The sequence below is a fragment of the Armigeres subalbatus genome, chromosome 2, assembly GCF_024139115.2.
Source record: "Armigeres subalbatus isolate Guangzhou_Male chromosome 2, GZ_Asu_2, whole genome shotgun sequence".
Classification (NCBI taxonomy): Eukaryota; Metazoa; Arthropoda; class Insecta; order Diptera; family Culicidae; genus Armigeres; species Armigeres subalbatus.
The window spans coordinates 197,271,137-197,295,092 of NC_085140.1; the positions used below are offsets into that span (position 1 = coordinate 197,271,137).

General features: G+C 41.1%; 2 protein-coding genes across 3 annotated transcripts in view; one reads left to right on the forward strand and one right to left on the reverse strand.

Annotated features, from left to right (window-relative positions):
• LOC134211473 (sodium channel protein Nach-like) overlaps nucleotides 1–14,569 on the forward strand; it is a 52,752-nt gene extending 38,183 nt beyond the window's left edge. The window contains exon 6 of the mRNA XM_062688355.1: nucleotides 14,092–14,569. Coding sequence (XP_062544339.1) covers nucleotides 14,092–14,566 — 475 coding nt within the window. The 3' untranslated portion in view covers nucleotides 14,567–14,569. The remainder of the gene's footprint in view (nucleotides 1–14,091) is intronic.
• A 52-nt stretch (nucleotides 14,570–14,621) lies between these two features.
• LOC134211472 (uncharacterized) overlaps nucleotides 14,622–23,956 on the reverse strand; it is a 107,275-nt gene continuing 97,940 nt past the window's right edge. Inside the window, exons 12-13 of one of the 2 annotated variants that reach the window (XM_062688354.1) lie at nucleotides 15,531–15,651; nucleotides 14,622–15,426 (exon numbers count right to left, since the gene is read on the reverse strand). In XM_062688354.1, the coding sequence (XP_062544338.1) occupies nucleotides 15,402–15,426; nucleotides 15,531–15,651 (146 nt within the window). In that variant the 3' untranslated portion in view covers nucleotides 14,622–15,401. Of the gene's footprint in view, nucleotides 15,652–23,956 lie in introns of both variants that reach the window. The other variant, XM_062688353.1, reaches the window with a different exon arrangement.

Genomic DNA, 23,956 nt, shown 5'->3' on the forward strand with positions numbered 1-23,956 from the left:
CTCGTGGAATTCCAGCAGAAACCATCCTCAACAACAAACTCTGGTGGCAAGGACCAAACTGGCTCCAACTTGATCAACAATCTTGGCCAAGCGAATCACCGAATCAAACTTCTGATGGCGAAATTCTCATGGAAGCAAGGAAACAAAGCTCAACGGCATGTCCGGCGTCTACGGAACCATCATTCGTCGATATTCTCGTGGGAAACTTTTCAAATTTGAACCGGCTTCTGAACGTAGTCGCCTACTGCCAGCGATTCATTCGGCATTGCCGACGGCAACCTAGTATCAACGCGGATCCAACCTACATCACCACTGAAGAACGACATACTGCTGAAATCACTATAATTCGACTAATTCAACAACAATCCTATCCTGAAGAATGGAAGCAGCTCAATCTAAAAAGATCCGTGTCACCTAGGTCCCGCCTAAGATGGTTCAATCCATTCATCTCACCTGAGCAGGTCATACGAATTGGTGGACGGTTGAATCAAGCACCTCAGCCTTTCGACAGCAAGCATCAGCTTCTCCTACCAGCGACACATCCTTTCTCGAAGCTCCTAGTCCGCTCGTGTCACGAAAACAATCTGCACGCGGCACCTCAGTTGCTCATCACAATCATCCGTCTGCGATACTGGATCACAGGGGCCAGGAGCCTGGCCAGATCCATCACACGTAATTGTGTCACCTGTGTACGAGCTCGTCCAAAACTGTTGGAACAGTTTATGGCCGACCTACCAGCATCCCGTGTCACTGCAACGCGACCGTTCACGGTAACCGGTATTGACTACTGGGGACCTATCACTCTGCAACCCATACACCGCCGTGCAGCCCCGAGAAAAGCCTATGTCGCGGTCTTCGTATGCTTTTCCACTCGCGCCGTGCATCTGGAATTAGTTATCGACTTAAGTACGGCAAAATTCATCCAAGCGTTAAGGCGCTTCGTCTCTCGCCGCGGCTTATGTAGCGACATCCACAGCGACAACGGTAGAAATTTCATTGGTGCGGCAAATGAACTCCGACAACTGATTCGCAGCAAGGAATATAAACAATCCATGGCAACGGAATGTAGTGAGAATGGGATCAGATGGCACTTCAACCCGCCGAAAGCATCTAACTTCGGCGGCCTATGGGAGGCTGCGATTCGATCAGCCCAGAAGCATTTCAATCGCGTTTTGAGAAATCACACACTGCCGCACGACGAGATGGAAACATTACTGACGCAGATTGAGAGCTGCCTTAACTCTCGCCCTATAACACCCTTAAGCGACGATTCGACCGACTTCGAAGTCCTAACGCCCGGACACTTTCTTATTGGATCTCCACTTAAGGCTGTTCCACAAATAGACTCTACTGAAATTCCCTTGAATCGGCTCCGACTCTGGCAGCAGACCCAGAAGATGTTTCAGCTGATCTGGAAACGTTGGCACGCTGAATATCTTTCCACTTTGCAACCTCGCACGAAATGGTTCAAGCCCCCGATCGAAATCAAAATAAACCAGCTGGTGCTTCTTCGGGATGATAATTCTCCTCCAATGAACTGGCCAACCGCACGAATCATCGATCTGCATCCTGGGGCCGACGGGATTATCCGAGTTGTCACGGTGCAGTCGCCTACTGGTCGATTTATTCGTCCGGTGAATAAAATCTGCTTGCTGCCGATTCCTCCCACGCAAACCACCAACACGGAGAACGAAAGTGAGTAGCAGCAGCAAAGAATAACCGCAAAGTAGAAACCTCTCAGCAGAAAAATCATGCCCAATCTGACGTCGTCATCTTTATGTCCAAAATCCACAATCCTGGTCAACCTCGACAGTTCCAGTCCGGAGCACCTAAAAGAAAGATTAAATGGTCCTTTGTTAGAAAGGACAAGGTAAGAACCTGTCCTATAAATTGAAATTTTCCTGTAACCCGCTACCGGGTCTTATTTTTCGTTCCATATGCTTTGCTGAGTTGTGCTGATTGTCAACATTGAGGCAGTGGTTGCTTTGACGTTCACGTCATCGTTTCATCGATTCCATCGAAAGGGAAAACTGTCAAATCCAGCGTATCATTCGAAAGGAGCCAAAATTGAATCAGCCGAACTCATGGTGTGAATACAAGCAAGAATCGTTTGCAGAAATGCTATTTCTGAGGGGCCAGCATGTTCGAGTAGAAGTGCATACCATGCCACATTCAAACTCGACACGAATATTTCAACGCCACCTGTATGTGGTATTACAACTGACAGCATTTTGTTCATCGAGTGTGGCTTTCTGCAGTGAAAGTTTGGTTGGCACCTCACCTTCCGGACAACCCCATTGCTATTGAATCGATGAAGTATAAAAGCACGACGGACATGATTGATCTTTTCTTTTTCTCGTCATCTACCCACCATCGCTGTTGGACACCATTAGCCGAGCATCAAACCAGTGAATATATTGTACCAACTTAAAATTTTAATTTTATGTTGAATTTAATCTTATAGTGAAGTTAGAAGTAATAAGTTGAAATTAATAAAGTGAAGTAAAGTTATGAAATAAAGTCAAAGTTAAAAAAAAAAAACAATATAATTACTTACCTGCAATTGTATGCCGCCATTGCTGAGTACCTGAAAGAGGAACAATCGCGTGCAGTCTAGTCCCCGTTGTGGTGTGTGATTGGATCAAATTGAGCACAGAATCACGTTTCACCTACGAACCTACTTTTCAATCCGCTGAGTTAACACTACTATTATATGTTTACAAAGCAAGACCATGCTGAGGGTGGCTGGGTTCGAAATCGAAATTAAAAAATCTTGCTATCAAATTGTGTACAAAATAACAACACATAAAATAAGGCCAAATGAGCATACACAATTGGTGGAGCACATTTAGTAAAATGATTCCATCGAGTCATTTGATTCCGCTTAAAAAGATCTAAACGTCAGCATTTCGAACCAGCACAGTCACGCAAACCAACACCACATGTATATTTATTATTTATTAATACTGTTAAGTTACCTGTAGATGCTTCTGGTTTGAATTAGGTGGGCCACCAAGTTAAACAATACGTCCCAAAAATGTTGGTATTGACATACCATAGGCAATAAGAGACTGTTCATGAAATACTTTACGTTACAAGAATTTGAAGAGTGACGAAGAGTGTAATATAATAAAAAGAAAATATTTTATGGCTTAGTGTGTTATGCCTGAATTCAGGTTCCTAAGAAAGAAGTATTTGAAAGCTCAAATCATCATCCTTTGGAATACGAGTTGTTGAATCATTAATAAAATGCAGCATGATTATGTTAACCAACCACCAAGAAGAGTGAAATTTATACAAAACCCAGTCAAATTCAAATGTTGGTCATATTAGGGTAACCGTACATATTGGTGGAGGTAGCACCAATACTGGAGGTAGTGGGGTTCTAATGTGATTTTTCATTATAATACACTTTACGATGGTTTCAGTTGATGCGTCGTCCTTCAAATATCGTGTCAAATACAACTTATCCTAAGATTTCGCCCGAAAAACTATCAAAAACAGTGATTTTCCTTAATAAAATTGACTTCCTTGCACCTTTAGTGGTGCAACTGTACCAATATTGGCGAGTCTTATAAGAAATCAACGGATAGCACCACTATGGGAACCAAAATTAATTTTTACCGCCACTAAAGGAACAGTGCACCCATTAGTGGTGCAAGCGATATTTTGTAGTTGTTGATGTTAAATGACACCAATTTCATTTTTGTTAGCAAATTTATTAGTTTATCTATTGGCTAAGGTATTAAAATTTTAAATTTCCCTTAATTATCAATTAAAAAAAAAAAAATTTTTTTCTTCTGTATACCGATACCCTATTAGGAATAAATTTGCATAAGCAAGTTAACATTCTCGCAGTGCTACTTAGAATCTATGTCAAAATATTGAGTAAATATTATGTTGGGGAAATACAACAATGCAAGGTTTTCAGATGTCTTCAAAGTATTAGAAATTAAAGAAAAAATACAATTAATGAAAAGCTAAATGTTGTTAAATAGAATAAATAAGGATAACGTGAAGTTTATACTCATCTAGAATCCCAGAGCACAAATTGCTTTGTTACCCGTTCAAACTCACCATAATATCAAACTCACCATATATGTACAGGAAACGGTCTGTGAATTGCCTGACTGTTGTGTGCTCCTGAATCTCATGCTAAAACTACCTACTCCGATCTTGTCCGATTGTTCAGGTGTTAGGAAATATAAATCAGGATGGTGCTGGCTCATAGTCAAACGTCGTTTGTTTTTGGCATGAATATAACTTTGACTAGGTGAAGCAATCTTGACCAGCTTCTTGTCGGTTCCTTGGAATTTTTAAGCCCTGATGTTAAAGCTTGAAATTTATTTGAAGTTTTCGTTTTTTATTGAATTTTGACAGAATGATATTTTGCATATTTTTTTTTATTACGTCTTCCTTCTTACGCTAATAATATGCGTGCTTCATATTCCACGCTATCTCCAATTTCAGATTTTGCAACAAAGCTAGGTATGATTATTGAAGCAAAAAAGGATGACGGTGATTGTCCAACTAATAGCTAGAAAATAGGCAATTTACAGAAATGACCAATGTTACCAAAGTTATATAACCAATGTTTTTTTAAGTTTAGAAATTCAAAATGTCTTATCTGAAGTATTTTGAATGCAATATGTTATGCGATGTTGTGCACTTTATAGCTCAATAGACCTCTCTGCTGGCAAATGATGAAATTAAGAATATTAAAAAAATAACTTCAATAAAGTTAAAAAAAACAAAATTTATTGTGGGTGGAGTGAGTGGAATTTTGCGCTCAGTCTTTTTTCCGGCCAACCAGTGTCCAGCTCTATAAGAAGCTAGCAAAACCGTGGAATTCAGTGGAACAACATCCGAATACTAATTATCATACATACACTCGAAATTCGAAGACAGTTTCTGGAAACTTAAGGACAAACTCATCAAAATCGAAGAAATGTCTTCGATTACTCAAATCGAGGATAGAGCAGCGAGCGGACACAGTACCGAGATGACTAACTCTTTGTCCCAACATAGTCTCATGAACCGCTATTCCAAGAAAACTGATCAAAAATCTACATCTCTCGAAGAGCACGGAAATGAATCCATTGAAACTGCATCCGAAAGTTTTCCCGCTACACCGCCGAAGAGCGCTATTCTGAATAAAGGGAATATGCAGAATATACCAAGACCAAGTATGTCACAAAGTGCAAGATCCGGAGCGGCCTTTCTCGGATTGCATCTCAATGAGGTTCCGTTTCATATAAGTTGGAGGCTAAGAGTACTTGGGCGTTCACTTGCGAGCTTCCGTTGGAGGACTTGGTTGATTTCATCAGCATTTGGAAGCAAGGATTCCGACTTAAGTTCGAGAACACACGTGGAATGCGGTACTACAATCGTAGCAGAATCCAAGTTGTTTATGCGAAGCCTCAAAGTACGCGACCACTATTGGTGTTAATACTCAATACTACAGAAGCCGTGTCAGTCAGCGCTAAGAAACAACACAGCTGCCATGAAGCCCCAGCCGAAAATTTGGCACGGTCGAAGTTAACAACAGGAGATAAATAACTGATCGATCAGCTTGTAGGATCGGGTATACCGTCGATACATGTCAATCTACAGTTTCAAGCAAACAATGGTAACATTGCCAAAGGTTCTCTAAACTATGCAGTGAAAGCTCCCAGAGAAAAAAATCAAAAGGGTTAAGTACAAGACAAGACCGCCCAACATGCGTAAACTACATAAAATAGTTTGATGCATTGAGGAATGTAGTGTCATCATGCTCGTATATTATAAGATAATCAATTTGATTACTTATGTCACTGGTTTCGAACAAAACTGTCGTAACTCAAAATATGTTTTTTTTGGATACCACAATTTAAAACTTTTACCTTGAAATCCAAATTTATTCCCCAATTGTGATGATGCCATTCTCGATTCCCTCTTGGATTCGCATTAGTGTGGTTCATGCATCCCAAAGATAATTGCCTACATTTTGGCGATTAAATGCTTAAAGTGCTAATGAAGCGCTTCGTTTCAATTTTCAATTGTTTAACGTTGATGATCATAAGTTTCAATAAAACTGGCCACTGGTGGAGAGTTTTCGAGTCGATTGCTATATAAATCTTCAAAACCCATTGAAAGATGGAGAGTTTTCGAGTCGATTGCTATACAAAATCTTAGAAACCCATTGAAAGATAAAGGCGCTATTACGGATTAAAATCTGACATAATTTCGTGACGATTATCAATTTTGAAATTTCCGTATCTGAGTCTTCTCCTTAGCCGTAGTTTACGTCAAACTGTTCGGCACTGAAACGATAACTTTTGGTGAATATATTTATTTGTCATAAGACGAGTTTGTACAATCCCATTGAATTCCACCACTTAATTGTATCTTGACAGATACATATTTCGACCTCAACAGTAAGGCCGTCTTCAGTGTCTCGTACTTGACTCGACTTCAACTATTAACTCGTCGAGTCAAGTACGAGACACTGAAGACGGCCTTACTGTTGAGGTCGAAATACGTATCTGTCAAGATACAATTAAGTGGAGGAATTCAATGGGATTGTACAAACTCGTCGTATGACAAGTGAAGACATTCCACTAAAAAGCTCAAAATAATTTTCCTAACGTCTTTTTTCTGTTACTAGCCCTTCGCACTTTAGAGCGGAAAGGATTATATTCTTCCGTAGCTTTACGGACAGTTTAAAAACTGTTCGGCCAATTCACGCACGAAGATTTTCACACACCTTCTGCAGTCCAATTCCGTAGCGGTGACGATGCTTTTCTCGACTCAATCGTTTGGTTTTGCCTTAGTGTGATACACATCGTAAATAATGGCCTACATTACGGCTCTTGCAAAGGATGACTTCGAAAACAGAAATTGATGTGAACTAGCCTTGCATAAGAGGTAAAATACCAAAAAATAATACCAAAAATTAAATAAAAAATACGAGGCATAACATGCTTAAGTATTTCAATACCAAATGAATAATGATTTGTGGTGCGTTTGGTATTGTAATAACAGAGTATGGTATGTATAAAGAAGTGTGCATATTAATTTTTGGTATTTTGCTTCTTAGAGCATCATTATCGGTCGCGAGCATTTTAATCACCCGCGCAGCGCTTTCATTTTAGTTTCGTCACTCGTTTCGGTATCGGTCACTATTTTCGGCTCTCAATTTGGTTGGTGTATTCCGTACCGGTGACGTTTGACAGTTGACAGTTCATCAAATAGCAGCGCTCTTATCGCGCTACCAAATTTGGTCACCTGTCAGTCGCGCTACTGTTATAGCAGCGCGTTTAGTAGCGACCGGTAAAGTGTCAAGTAATGATACTGCGCTGCCAAACGGCTTAAACTCACCACCGGTAATCTTGCTCTTATGCAAGGTTAGTTCATAACAGAGCATGGTATCAATAACATAATGAGGTATTATTGAGTTAATTTCTCTTGCTTGGGTATGTTTTTTTTTCAGTAGGGTGGGAATCCAGACACCGGTGGGCTAACGGCGAGCGGGGTTTAGCTACCGCCGACCCGTTATAACCACCCTGTTCACAGACCCTGAGTCTCCCTGGAACAGTCTTGTGGCCTTACTTTTGAGAGGGGTCCGTGCGACTACTACGCCCACATACTAGCTACCCACTAGCTTCAAATCTCAACTAGCTACCCGATAGGTCCTCTACCTCGTAACTAGCTACACACTAGTTCCTCTACTACTTGATTAACTACCCACTAGTCGGCGCTATCCGACTGCTGCTCGGCGCGCCAATTGCGCTGCAAGATGCTGGCAATCTGAGTGGTAGCGGCCGAGACCGCGTTCCACTTTTCAACCTCTTGACACATCCTCTGGATAAGATTATCCGGGGTAGTGTCCCTCCCGCACACCTCAAACATTCCGCTCCTCACATCGACGAAACGAGGACATACGAATAGTACGTGCTCGGCAGTTTCGTCGACCCCTGGGCAGTCCGGGCAGACGGGAGAGTCCGTATGCCCAAACCTATGTAGGTACCACCTAAAGCAGCCATGGCCTGACAGGAACTGTGTCAGATGGAAGTGAACTTCCCCATGCCTCCTATTAACCCATCTTGATACGCCTTAGAAGAGTTATGCCAGTCCCGTTGCCACTTGATAGTCGAGGTGACTCTAATGGCTTTACGGGCTCCTCTGGTTCCGCGCATTTCGAAACTCTCCTCGTCTTCCCGTATGACTAGTCCAATGGGTAACATACACGCAATCACACAAGCTGCATCCCGTGATACCGTGCGGTAGGCACTTATCACTCTGAGGCACGCTAGCCTGTGTACACTCTCCAGCTTATGTAGGTTACGTTCGACGCTAAGCGCGGAGGCCCAAGCTTTGCCGCCGTATCTAAGGATAGATACGCCAACCCCAGCTAATAACCTGCGTCTGCTGGAGCGCCCCCCGAGCTATTGGACATCATTCTGGATAATGCCGCAATAGCTGTCGAAGCTCTCCTGCAGGCGTAATCTACGTGACTGCCGAAGGACAGTCTATCGTCGATCAGCACTCCGAGGAGCTGCACCTCCCGCTTGGAAATGATCTCACAGTCGCCCACGCGAACCACTGCATCCTGTACCGACTTACGGTTGTTAACAACCAACTCTGTTTTATGATGAGCTAGCCCCAGCTGCGTTGTGCTCATCCATTTCTCTACTATAGCAATCGCATGGACCGCCGTAAGTTCCACCTCAACAATCGACTCTCCGTAAACCTCCAGCGTTATGTCGTCAGCGAACTCAACAATCTCAACACCTGGGGGAACTTCAGTCTTAAAACACTGTCGTACATAGTGTTCCATAGCACCGGGCCCAGGATAGATCCCTGAGGGACTCCTGCGGTGATAGAAGCACTACCCTCCTCTTCATCGGTCTCGTATAAGAGTACGCGATTCTGGAAATAGCTTTCCAAAATGTTGTACTGACCCACCGGAATGCCCAACCGGAGTAACGAGAGCGCGATGGCATCTCAGCTTGCGCTGTTGAATGCATTCTTGACGTCGAGCGTCACAATCGCACAGAATCGAGTTCCCCTCCGCTTGCGTTGTATCGCTACTTCCGCAGTTTTCACAACCGAGTTGATAGCATCCACCGTGGACCTACCCTTTCCTCGTTTGTCGGGTGAAGATCACTGCGTCCAGATTTTAGGACTATTGTGATATACCCTTTTGCTGTGAAATACGCAAGTTATCTCAGTAACATGTTTGTCACTGAGATACCTTGGTATCGACTGAACTCAAGACCATCTATTATTGATGAATAGAGATCCTGAGTTACAGTATGTGACTCCCCCATTCTGGCGAGACTAGCTTTATGAAGCCAACCACGCCCTTGGGGGATAAGATCCATATGTCAGCAGGCCCTATAAAGGGCTTGCTGAGAACTTTGAACCTACGTTGGGTGAGTGCACTGCAATAGCAGAGGATGTGTTCTGATGTTTCTCTCTCCTCGTCACAGAAGCGGCAATTTGAGGTTTGGATTGCTCCGATCTTTTGTAGATGGTATCTGTATCTTATTAGGCCGGTGTAGATGTTGAGATCCCTTTTGTTGAGACCTAATAGTTGTTGGGTTTTCTTGGGGTTAATCGTTACGAGCCTTTTGGATTGGCTCGTATGGGGAAGTGCATTCCAGTTTGATGTGATTTGACTGACCATATATTTGTTCAGTTCCCTTTTACAGAGCAGTCTGAGATCCCGCAGAAGGGCTCAGGGCCAATGAACCTTTCATTAGATCCATTCCTGGCTAGCTCATCAGCAATCTCGTTTCCCTCTTGACCCGTATGTCCTGGGATCCAATATAGATAGACTCGATTGCGTATGGATAAGTTTTTCAAAGCCAGAATGCATTCCCACACTAGCTTTGAGTTACAAGTGTAGTTATTAAGCGACTTAAGTGCCGCTTGGCTGTCAGAGAAAATACATATTTTGCAAATCTATACTTTCTCCTCAGGCATAATAACACGCATTCTAATATTGCATATATTTCCGCCTGAAATATCAGGGCCACTGTCCTAAGTGGACAGAAATTGTTGTTGTAGGGCCATAGATTCCGGATCCTGTCAGATTAGTCATTTTCGAACCATCTGTGAAGAAATTTATAGAGCCTGTTGGAACGTTGGTCCACCTCCTTCCCACTCCTGGCGGGAAGGAACGAACACATCGTAAGGTAAGTCATAATTGACTACCGTTTCCATCCAGTCACTACAAATTCCTATTGCGGGATTTATGGCAAATTCATTTAATATGCTGAGGTGACCCGTAAGGTCTCCCGACAGCAGTGTTTTTGTTCTCTTTAACCTTAGAGCACTTTTTTCCGCTTCCAGCTTTATGAATTGATCTAACCGGGGCAGGTGAAGCATTGCGTCTAGTGCCAAAGTGGGTGTACTACGAACTGCACCAGTGATGGCTATGCAAGCGGTGCGTTGGATTTTGTTGAGCTTAGCCCTTGCAGCAGCCTCATTAGTTTTAGGCCACCAGGCAAGGGAAGCGTAAGTTGTCCTGGGACGGACAATGGTTTTATATATCCACATGATCATACTTGGTTTTAGGCCCCATCTTTTACCAAGGGTTTTTGAACAAACCCAAAGTGTATTGAGACCTTTCTGCACAACTGATTGGAGATGAGAGTTCCAATTCGGCTTTGCGTCGAGTATGACACCTAGATATTTTACTTCACTTGAATAAACTAATTGTGTTTGATTCAAGAAAAGGGGTTTTAGTTCTACCTTTCTCCGTTTGATGAAAGGGATAATGGAAGTTTTTGTAGGATTTATGCCTAGTTGATTCTTTTGACACCAGGAAAAAGTGTGATTTAGGGCAGATTGCATTCTTTCCACGATAACACTTTCGAATTTGCCTCGTACAATAATGACAACGTCATCAGCATATCCAACCACTTCGAAGCCTCTTCTCTCTAAGCTGTCTAGAAGCTCATCCACCACCAGTGACCACAACAAAGGAGAAAGCACTCCGCCTTGCGGACACCCCCTTGTTGCTTTAACAGTGATGTATGAACCGCTAAGCTCAGAGGAGATTTTCCGATTAGCATAGCATAGCATAGCATGTACCCAGGTAGCAATGCATGGGTCGAATTTTCTCCTCAACATTGCTGACTCTATAGACGAATAAGAAGCGTTATCGAATGCGTCCTCAATATCAAGAAATGCTACAAGAGCAATTTCTTTTGCATTAAGTGTTTTTCGATTTTTGAACTACCGTATGTAGTGCAGAGATCGTAGATTTTCCACTTTGATAAGCGAATTGGTTTTTGACAAAGGCATTGCTTTCATAAATTTGTGATTTATGTACTCGCATAGTACCTTTTCCATAATTTTGAGCATTACAGAGGATAAACTTATCGGCCTGAATGCTTTGGGGTTGGTTTTATCTCTCTTGCTTGCCTTCGGAATGAAGACAGCCCGGATTTGACGCCAATCGTTAGGTATGTGCCCCAAAATCAGACTCGCCTTAAAAATCGCAACCAAGGGTGGAACCAGTGTTTTCTCCTCTTTTTGGTTCAACGCTGGGAATATTCCATCCATGCCAGGAGACTTAAATGGCTCGAAAGATCTCACAGCCCTCTCAACCCGAGTGAAAGCTTCCTTTACAACCTTTATTGCGTCTTTTTTAGATCCAGAAACCCATGATTGGATCTCTTGTGGATATGAGACAGCAATTCCAGTGCCTTGGTCGCCGATGCTCGACTCAGGGATTGAATCAGGGAAGTGGATCTTTAACAATTCGCTCAGTGTATCGCTAGGCTCTACAGTGAGCGAACCATCCGTCTTTCGGAGGCTACCCACACCATTGGAGTGGTCTTTTGAAAGAGTTTTTTGAAGTCTGGCCACTACGGGTGTATTCTCTATGCTTTCACACATTAGAATCCACGATTTCCGTTTGGCTGACCTTATTTCTTTGTTGTAGTTCGTCAGGGCCTTTCTGTATAGGATCCAATCGCCAATTCGCTTAGCACGGTTGAACTCCCTACGCGCAGTTTTCCTAAGCTTCTTAAGAGTTTTATTCCACCATGGAACGTCTCTACTCGAACTAGTTGATTTAGTTGGACAGCTCTCTTGGTAGGCGTTAAGGATTTTGTTTTTAATGGATTTGGACGCATCTTCCAATTGTGTTATGGACTTGATGTGACTTTCTATGATGTACTCTTCGGATCGTAGGATAGCTGAGTAGGATTCCCAATCAGTTTTCTTAGGATCTTTAAACGTTTTTTCCATCGTTTGACCCCCTTCCCATTCGAAGATGATGTGTTTATGGTCTGACATTGATATTTCTTTAGAAACATGCCAGTTTTTTATTTTATCAGAGATAGACCGCCTACATAGAGTCAAGTCCAAAACTTCCTGACGAATGGAGTTTTCAAACGTGGGCTTGTCACCAACAGAAGAGAGAAACTGTAACAGGTACTCACCTCTGGTGTTTATATTGGTACTTCCCCATACGGTGTGATGTGCATTTGCGTCGCACCCTATGACGAAGGGGATGTTGTGTCGGTGGCTGTAGGCTACGACCTACCCTTACGAAACCCAAACTAATTGCTTGACAGGCCGTTCGTACCTTCGGTGTACGGGGTCAGCCTGTTGAGGATAATCCTCTCAAGCAACTTCCCTGTGGTGTCCAGTAGGCAGATTGGTCTGTACGCTGATGGGCCACCTGGTGGTTTCCCGGGATTCGACAGCAGCACCAGCTTCTGTCTCTTCCACCTATCGGGGAAACTGCGCTCGTCGAGGTATCTCTTCCTGAACATTAGCCATTGATCGCTGCCTTCAGAGCGAGGTTTGGCACTCCGTCGGGCTCCGGAGCATTGTTCGTATCAAGGGTTCGGGCCACCGCAAGCAACTCTTCGTTCGTCTCCGCTGCCACTCGCGTTCTGCGGTGATGGTGGTGGCCAAGGACTTGTGGCATGGGACGGGAAGAGAACGCCAACCTTCTGAAGGCTGACCAGAGGAAGGCTTACAGGCTATCATTTCACTCCACAATCGAACTTTTTATAGAAGTCTCGGAGACCCATGATGTTATATACAAATCGACTCAGCTCATCGAGCTGAACAAATGTCTGTCTATCCGTGTGTTTGTGTGTGTGTGCACACGAAAACCGAAAAACATTAGCCACTTTTTTATATAGTAATTCTAAACCGATTTTCTCGCAATAAGTTGCATTCGACAGGGGACAAACCCTATTTGATTACTATTGAATTTTATAACGATCGACTATTACGTTTAAAAGTTATTAAGCAAATGGAATCGAAGTATGTAAGCGCCATATATGGTTGGTGTCTTGGTTAAATGCGAGAAAGACAGTGTCACCACTCGGTGAATTAAGTTGTTTTTGTTTTGCAAAAGGTCAATTAAGTCGTGCTCTGTTATTTTATATTTGTTGATAAGAAAATTATTTTGAGCTTTTTAGTGGAATGTCTTCACTTGTCATAAGACGAGTTAATACAATCCCATTGAATTCCACCACTTAATTGTATCTTGGCAGATACGTATTTCGACCTCAACGGTAAGGCCGTCTTCAGTGTCTCGTACTTGCAAGTCGAGTCAAGTACGAGACACTGAAGACGGCCTTACCGTTGAGGTCGAAATACGTATCTGTCAAGATACAATTAAGTGGTGGAATTCAATGGGATTGTATTAACTCGTCTTATGACAAGTTATATTTGTTTCAAATGTGAAAAATCAAAATGGCGGCCAATGTGACCGCCTTCCGGGAACACCTTCTTTGCAAAACTGCGTGAGTTCTAAGAGGTCGCAAAAATGTACGTAGATATTTTTTAAAAGATGAAGTATGAAGCATATAGCTTGCAAAATGGAATAAAACAAAAATTAAACCTTCAACACATTTTTCGAATTAAATCATTCACATATTGTACATATGTATAAATCTAGTTTTAAACATTTCTTTATATGCTGGAAATATGGAAGTGGAATAACTTCTTGCAATTTTGTTACCGTACGTTTTAAGTTTCATTAATTTAATGGTAAATCCGTTCATCAAATTTATCAAGAGAATGCTTACTTTATCTGTATTTCATAATATTCACATTACTTTCGTTGACTAGCGGAGGCCGCGACGTCGCAAACTACGCCACTCTTCATGTGCACTTCAAGGATTTGTACTGCGTAAAGTATCGTCGAGAGGCTTTCCTGTCCTGGGACTCACTACTGGCATCCTTCGGCGGAATATTTGGCCTATGCATGGGAGGATCAGTGCTCAGTATTGTTGAACTGTTCTACTATTTCGTAGTGAAGCCGTTTGCCTTCTACAGTGCCCGACGAAGAGAAGCAAGTGCTTCTGACAAGGTGGCTATGACGAAACAGCAGAAACGGCCTAAATCCATTCGAGTGTTTCGCCCAGGACGTTACCCGCATGGATACTTCGAACGCAGCAAGAACGTCTTCCGAGAAAGAATGAGCGGACGTGGGAAACCAAAATTATTTGCCGTTATGCCTAGAAACGGGTATCCGAATAATATGCAGGGAGTTATGGCTGTGAAAAATACCAACGGAGATTTGAATACAGTGTTTTTATATTGATGATATATTGATGATAGTATACTTCTTTATTAGCACTCGAATGGAATACAGTAAGTTTAAAATAATTTGTTACGAGTATATTTACACCTATTGATAAACTTATATTACAAAGAAAGGATCTGAATAACAATGTGATGTAAATTATATTAAAAATGTGTTGTGAAGTAGCACTATGAACGAGATTCAATTTCAAATATAGAGAAACACAAAAACATATTTACAAATTATTTGAAAGAAATTCGTTATTTTCTTAATCGTAAATTCGAAGTTCTTCCTGCCTTAAAATATGAACATTTCAAAGTAGGAAAAGTCCCTTCGTTGTTGTGGCTAGCTTCTAAAATATATCGCATACGCTCTAAGCTAAAGAAAATTTTGGAAAATTTTCATATCAGACCATTCGTTGAAGACGCGTCAAGAAAGTGGGGCCAACGTTGATTGGATTCCAAGAGGCCCACAGTCACTTGACCATCTTTGTTATTATTTTTCTAATATAAAAATATATTTGTTTCAAATCCTTATCCCTTGTAACTTATAATCTATTTGCATTCAGCAGCGAAATATGATATTTATGATTGTCGACTAAATAAGAAATCAGCTATTGACGGATTTGTTTGTTAATACTCGATGCGGAATTGTGTTAGCAATTATCACAGTGAATCTCTGAATGGAAATTCGGTAGGATATTGAGTGGATTGGAATTTTAAAGGGACTGGAATTCGATATGTTATGCAGAAAGATGAAATGCTCCCAGAAAAACTCGAATTGAAATCTAAATCTGTCACACACAATAAGCTTTGTCTTACCGCATATTCATTCTTCTGTTGATATTTCGCTTTTAAGGGAAGGAAATACGGTGTGCTCTATAAAAAGGGATGGGTTTTCAGGGAAATGTTATTGATTTCAATCCAGCTGTGCTTTATGACCAACGTAAGCGTTAAAAAAGCCGTCATCTTTCTTACGATACCTTAGTTTGGCACACGCTGCCAGAAGAGATCCGGACAGGATACATAATACCACACAGCACGTTGCTAGCATTGCGGACAGCAGCGATGTCTTCACGCACGTTTCCGAGGCATCTTGTGGTCCTGAAAAGACAATTATCATTTACTTATCATTTTCTTTAACAGAAAAAGTAATACACGATTGGTAAAGCAATTTTTGAACGAGATTTACTATATAATACCCTGATTGATCCACATGGCGGTGTTTGCACTTTCCTTATAAGTTAGACATTCTCAACATTTTAGTGAGATTTTTTATCGTGTTTTAACCAAAACTTTAACCAAAAATTATGTGAAGTGTAAAATATTTACGCTTCAAACTGATCGTAATCTGTTCTCAGCATAAAAATTTCCTTCAACGGCCATCACAGATGTGACTTGGACCGCTACCGGCGAAGCCATCGTCTCAAGTCAACCCAGAAAGCTGCTTCCCCTCACGCGTGTGCGGTTTTGCTGGAAATCATCGTGTGGTCGTCATCAGTAGAAGCGCTCAATAGAATTTGTTTAAAAATCGTGGTGAAGCAGGCTTGTCGGCAGCGAGTGAAAAATGAGAGAAAATTGCATTTGCACAATTCTTCTGTCGCCGCTCACTGATTTACTGTTTATTTGCTACAAACGCCATCTTTGTGAATAATTCTCTGCAGCAACTACTCGTCGACAGCCGCCAATGGCAAAATTATTCTCAATGCCCCTTTCCAGTCACTAACAGCAGCAAAACTACTTTCGTTTTATTTTGCGAGAAAATTTTACTTCTGCGACAATTTCCAAAACGGCAAACAAAACTCTCTACTTCATAGAATGATGGTCCTGTAAATGCGCCTTTACAATCACTATCAGTAATTTGTGAAATCTTAAATTCTCAAATCTCTTTGACGATTCAAATCATGCGTGAGTCAAATCCCATCAGAATCATGGTCCAGAGAATCATTCATGATTCGAATCGCGATTTGCATCGTTGCATTTTTATGTGTTCTTCATTGTTGAATGCATTGAATTAGCTTTTTTCGCTTAAAACAATGGCTGATAAATTCATATGCAAACAAAACATACGCTTCGATTGCGTTTTGACGCTTATTAAAACGAAATCATTTTCCGGCGAGTGAGCGAAGCGATGCGATTCTGGTCGAGAAATTCGTGCGCGATGCTCTGCCTACAGAATCGCGAACGAGTTAGCTTGCATGAAGCCTCGATGATTATTGGCCCGTTTACATATGAGCTAGTTCTAGCGGACAATGCACTATCCGACAATACTAGCGCGATATTAGCACAATGTAAACAGGAATTGTTCTCACTAATAAGCGTTTACATTATGCTAATTTCGTGCTAGTATTGTCGGATAGTGCATTGTCCGCTAGAACTAGCTCATATGCAAACGGGCCATTATACGAGAAAATTTCGCTTCAGTACTGTTCCCATCGACTGCGAGATTTTTGCAGCAGCCACCGCCATCATTGTCGGATGAATTTTTAAATCTTGATGATGTTGCTGACGACCTCACGATTATTTACTATAGATAGTAGAATCTATAGATGAGCGAAAGCATGGCTGAGTCGATTTTTTTGCCCGTGCACACGAGCATATGACGTCACAGCCCTTAACGTTTCCATTGAAATCGTGACGTCATGCTTGTTTGGAGACACGTTTGACAGTTCGTTTGGAGACAGACGATTTATCTTCGCTCATCTATATATTCCACTATCTATATTATTTACCTACAGCAAACCGGATCTGCATTAATGGCCCGTTTACATATGAGCTAGTTCTACCGGACAATGCACTATCCGACAATACTAGCGCGATATTAGCACAATGTAAACGCTTATTAGCGAGGACAATTCCTGTTTACATTGCGCTAATATCGCGCTAGTATTGTCGGATAGCGCATTGTCCGCTAGAACTAGCGTATATGTAAACGGGCCAAAACGGGCCAATAACCGTCAATTGCGCGAGAGAACGCCAATGATGTCGGGACCGCTCTCCACAGAATCTCGAACTAACTGGTTTTCGCGCTAGCTGCGATGCTGATGGTACCGCGTTGGATCGCTCGCCGCAAAATCTCGAACAAAATGGCTGACGCGCGTGGGAAAGCTACTTTCTTGTAATCTTATGGCCCGTTTACATATGAGATAGTTCTAGCGGACAATGCACTGTCCGACAATACTAGCACGAAATTAGCATAATGTAAACAGGAATTGTCATGTGCTAATAGTGTTTACATTATGCTAATATCGAGCTAGTATTGTCGGACAGTGCATTGTCCGCTAGAACTAGCCTATATGTAAACGGGCCATTATGAAGTAAGCTAATGAATTATTGGCAGTAGCTGATTTTCTACTCGCCGCTTCCACATCCAGGCGCTATAGTATATGCGCAAAACAGCCAGCATGAGTTAACCGCCAGGAATTTGTATGGCGAAAGAAATCTAACGCGGGTTTTCTCAAAATTAGGAACTTTTTATGAAAAACTATTTGGTACCGGTTATGAAGGATGGTGTCCGCTACTAAGCCTACCAAATATTTTTTCGATTAATGTGCTTAATTTTGAGAAATCGAACCTTAGATGCTTTTCGCCATACTGATTTCAGAAAGTTAACTCCTAGTGTGCCGCTGTAATTACGCTCAAAGCAGGCGATTCATTAGCTCTGCCCCTTCGTTATTCGTTATGAGTGCACATCAAATTTGCACCAGTAACGATTAACAAAGGAGCGGGGATTATGAGCTCACTATATTGAATCTGGCGCGCGCAAGCCATTTTGTTCGGGATTCCACGGAGAGCGGTCCCTGTATCGACATCAGTGGCAGTCGTCGGTGTCTGTTGCGTCCAGCATCGGCATCATCGGTGGTGCTCGTTGGCGTGTTGCTCACGCTAACTTTCACCTACTCAGTGACTGAGTAAAATTGTATTGCTCTCTTTTTCTATCCCATGGAAATTTTACTCAATTTCCGTCAAAATGCAGGACAACTCAAAACTATGAGTGATATTAGCTTAATGTAAACATTATCCGTGGGAAGAAAAGAGATGGCAATACAATTTTACTCAGTCACTGAGTAGGTCGAAGTTAGAATGCTGCAGAATCACCGTCGCGTTGCCGTCAGCAGCACTCAAGTGAATTTTTCTGTAAATTGTGATGAAGCATCGTGGGGTCATCCGAAAAAATCACCAGCGGATGTGTATAGAGGCACATAAACCGGTCCTTTTCAGGACCAATGGAATTAAATGGATGTGTGACGGATATTCGTTACGAAACAGAAAATTTGGTGACAATTATGGCAGCATCAGTCATGGCCGTTGTCGGTGAATTTAATCGCCGCGGTCGCGTCTGTAACCATTTTGCATTGAAATGTGGAATTGTGTTGCTAGCTTGTGCTTAATATTTGGAAAGGCGTATCCTTGTAGGGGAACTGGGGGTAGCACGCCCATAGGGGTCAAAACGCCCCACCCTTGAATAAGGCTAAATATCCTCATTGTGATTAATTTCAATAGTCTATACGATAAAGCAATGTAAAATATTGCCATTGGATACATACTAGGGTGGTTCAAAAAATCGATTTTGCTCCACAGTGCTCATCTGATTCTTTACCATGTTCTGAGTGTCCTCTGAAAATTTGAGCTCATTTGGATTTAAGCTAATTTAGCACAAGCCGTTTCAAGTTTACATTATACTGTTAATGACGCAGGTTAAGGTTAAAAGAAAACCTACATAGCTAAAAGGGATACTCAACAGCTTTCACCCAACGAAAACCGCATGTTGATTAATCGTCCCAATAATTAGTAATCGATTTTAAGACAGGTTGCGAATCTTTAGTCATGATCGTTAAACTTCTTTGAGGGCATCACTGAAAGGTGCAGTGCAACATAGTAGCCTGAATTTGTGTGGGCTATCTTTCGCGCCACGAGCAGCAATGTTGCCTGTTGATGAGTTATGCAATTAGCTCCAGAAAACCACGGTATAGATTAAATTCGATTACTAATTATTGGAACGATTAATTGAGATGCGGGTTTCACTGAGTGAAAGCTGTTGAGTATTCCTTTTAGCTATGTAGGTTTTCTTTTAACATGAGCTTGATGGGGAAGCGTCATTAACAGTATAATGAAAAAATAAATTTCCCCATACTAATTTGCATGCAAACTTGAAACGGCTTGTGCTAAATCAGTTTTACTCCAAATGAGCTAAAATTTTTAGAGGACACTCAGAACATGGTAAAGTATCAGATGAGCACTGTGGAGCAAAATTGATTTTTTGAACCACCCTAATACATACATTTCATGATTTTACTCTTATTATACATGAAAAACTGGAAAAAACGATTTTTGTTTGTTTTGATGCGATTTTGTCTCGATGGCATTTAGTCTTTCTATAACTGCTATACATTGATAAATTGAATATTAAGCCATGAGCCATGCCGAAACAGCTGAAACATTCGGTTAATTGCCTTAATGTAAGCAATTAAAATGAAAATCAGTACGATGAGCATATGCGCGATAACTGTCATCGGTAGTCAGTAGCAAATAAGCTGTTCTTCAGTTTGCGCTGCTGAAAACTGGCTGAACTGGTAGTTTTCATTGATAAAAACGGCATTTTCCTTAACGTGGGCGTCCTACCCCCAGTTCCCCTATATAATTTTATGCCGCATCTACCAACCGACGGCCGCCATAGAGGTCAAGAACAACGTCTTTCTATTTTCCAGTCACCATAAGATTGTGCTTAGTAATGGGTGAAAATTTCTTTCAAATAAACTTGCTTTTGTATATAATAGTGATATGAAAAGTGAAATATTTTTGATTGATTGATTGAAAGATTCGGACAATCGGTTTGTTGCTGTTAGTAGTTGTAATTGCTCAACAAGGTCTCAAGAAGCATAAATCGGTTCTTCTCAGAACCCCCAAATGAAATGGAAGATTTTTTTTTGCGCTGTATTTTCTTTAATGTGACAATGATTGCGTCGTTATCGATCCCAACAGCACCAGTGATGGCCGTCGGCGGTGGATGCTGCAGCAGATAATTTAATCGCCCCGGTTGCATATATAGCCATTTAACGGTAGAAAGTTGCGCGTGGCTACAAAGCAAAAACATGCTGAAGGTGGCTGGGTTCGATTCCTGGTCCGGTCTAGGATATTTTCGGATTGGAACTTTTTTCGACTTCCCTGGGCATAAATGTATCATCGTATTGAATGCAAAAATGGTAAACTTGGCTTAGAAACCTCGCAGTTATTGTGGAAGTGCTTAATGAACGCTATGCTGCGAGGTTGCAATGTGCCAGTGGGGGATGTAATGCCAATAAGAAGAAAAAGAAGCTTCGGATAATCGTTTGGTTGCTGATTTTAATTATAAAGACGCACAATTAAAAATAATCATTTTCGAATTAATCTGCTTTATTTGATATTAGAAAGCTGCTTTCCTGAGCACGAGTCACTAAGTTAATGATTGAAAGTGAAAGTTTCTCGCAAGTGTTAGACGTGGTTAGACATTTGGCTCACTCAAGTAAAAAAATCTAGTTAGTTGTGAATTCTCAACAAGGCTTCAAGAAGCGTAAATCGGTTCTACTCGAAACCCACATTTGAAATGGAAAAAATTTGGTTTTCAGACGAAATTTCATTAAAGTGAATTAAAATTAAATGGCTATAATTTCGTCGTTAGCGATCCCAACGACATCAATGATGGCCGTCGCGAAGGTTGCCACGGTAGGTTCTGCAGCCATTTAGCGGAATGAAGTGTAATTTTCTCTTCTGATTTGGAAAATCGTTTGGTTGCTGTCAGTGGTTGTGAAGGCACATCAAGACGCGTATATAACATTCTTTCAAGACCCTCATTTTGTACGGAAGATAGTTGATTTGAGATGAATTTTCTTCAAATTGAAAGTGGCGATTATGGCGTTGGTAGCGGTTCCAGCAGCATTAGAGCAGTCTGACGGCGGTAGTTGCTGGAAAAAAAAATATTTGTCACGCTATCGCCTGTAGCCATTCAGTCGTATAAGAAGCAATAAAAATCGTAAATTCAAATACGGCAAATCAAACCCTCTTCTTTGAATAGTAATGGGTCTTAACAAAAGACCGATTTTTTGAATTATGCCCCTTTGCAATTAAAAACAGCTTGCGAGAAAATTTCAATCGATTTCACTTGAGTATTCCTATTGACGACGAGTTTTCTGCACCAACCACCGCCGACGGCTGCCATTGTTGGATGAATTTTGAACAGTTTTAGTATAATTTTTTTTTGCTAAAATATCGGATAACGAAAAAAGGCCATTGGCTTCGTAAATGTGTTGTTCTCTAATAATCCATTCATTACACTAGTCAACAGTGTTTTACTCCCTTCAACCATTCTAAGTGTACTTGAAAGATTTTTCTTCGCTGAATTCAGTCATGTATTCAGATTTTTTGTAACACGTCCAGTTTTTGAGAAAAACGGGTTTAAATTCACAAAACTACGTATTCTTATGGGAATTTGGTTTCTCTGTTCTGTAAAGCTGGTTTTCGGTTCATAACTTTGAGAAAGAGGTTTGAATTATATAGAAGAAATCGTACAAGATCTAAGAAAGTTGTCGAATCTTATTTGACACGTTCATTTGTTGTGAAAAACGAAATTTATTTCACAAAAGTACGTATTTTCAAAGGAAATTTGGTTTCTCTCCTCTGCAAAGCTGAATTTCGACTTCTTACTTTTAGAATAAAGTTTGAATTTGGTGAAATGGGTCTTGTAGAATGCATGTGGGTTGTTGGATTTCATTTGGCACGTTCAATTGTTGTGAAAAACGGAATTGAATTCACAAAAGTACGTCTTTTCATAGAAATTGGGTTCTCTCCTCTGCAAAGCTGAATTTCGGCTCCTCACTTTTAGAATAAAGTTTGAATTTTGTAGAATGGGCCTTGTAGAATGCATGTGGGTTGTTGGATTTCATTTGGCACGTTCAATTGTTGTGAAAAACGGAATTGAATTCACAAAAGTACGTATTTTCATAGGAATTTCAATTTCATAGGAATTGTTGCGAAAAACGCATTTTAATTCACGAAAGTACGTATTTTCATAGACATTTGGTTTCTCTCCTCTGCAAAGCTGAATTTCCGCTCCTCACTTTCAGAATAAAGTTTGAATTTTGTAGGATGGGCCTTGTAGAATACATGTGGGTTGTTGGATTTCATTTGGCACGTTCATTTGTTGTGAACAACGGAATTAAATTCACAAAAGTACGTCTTTTCATAGAAATTTGGTTTCTCTCCTCTGCAAAGCTAAATTTTGGCTCCTAACTTTTAGAATAAAGTCTGAATTTTGTAGAATGGGCCTTGTAGAATGCATGTGGGTAGTTGGATTTCATTTGGCCCGTACATTTGTTGTGAAAAACGGAATTTAATTAACAAAAGTACGTATTTTCATAGAAAATTGGGTTCTCTGTTTTGTGAAGCACCACATGCATTCTACAAGGCCCATTCTACAAAATTCATACTTTATTCTAAAAGTGAGGAGCCGAAATTCAGCTTTGCAGAGGAGAGAAACCAAATTTCTGTGAAAAGACGTACTTTTGTGAATGAAATTCCGTTTTTCACAACAAATGTACGTGCCAAATAAAATCTAACAACCCACATGTATTCTACAAGGCCCATTCTACAAAATTCAAACTTTATTCTAAAAGTGAGGAGTCGAAATTCAGCTTTGCAGAGGAGAGAAACCAAATTTCTATGAAAAGACGTACTTTTGTGAATGAAATTCCGTCCGTAGGAGCCGGACAATACTAAATACTACTTGGTTGACATGTGTACAAAAATACATTTGAGAGAGTTAGTTCTGAAAATGTATTGCGAGAGATCGGCTGGTACCTGGTGCTGGGAATTTGGTTTCATCAGTACCCGCTAAGCTGCGGAGGACGACGAAGGTCCTTCGTAGCTTAGTAGGGAAGCACCTGTCATGCGAACTGGGGTCGTGGGATCAAACCCCACCGAAGGGGCGGTTACCCTCCAATACCTTTTCCGAACTAAATCTATCACATGTTGTACATATGCATAATCAAGTTTCAGACATAGTAACCAATAAAGTAGTTTTCTGAATGGACACTCTTATTTCCACCCAAAAGTAAGCAAGCCGTCTCGTGACGTTATTTCTATTAGATTAGATTAGAGCTATATATTAGAGCTATATATGGAAATTCACAACGATAAGTGTGTTCATCCACAAGGCTTAATCCAGGGCTAAGGTTTAAGCAATAATATTTTGGTTTTTTTTTAACAAAATTAATCGTGGTTTTCCGGAGGCCTCTTCCTAATAATGTTATAGTGAATGTCATTAAAACACAGCATTTTCTGACAGTGCTACCTAGTAGCACCCAGTTAGACTACATTAAATTTTCACAGTAGGTTCTGGAGGCAAAAAACATCCTTTCAGGGTATTAGCATTCAA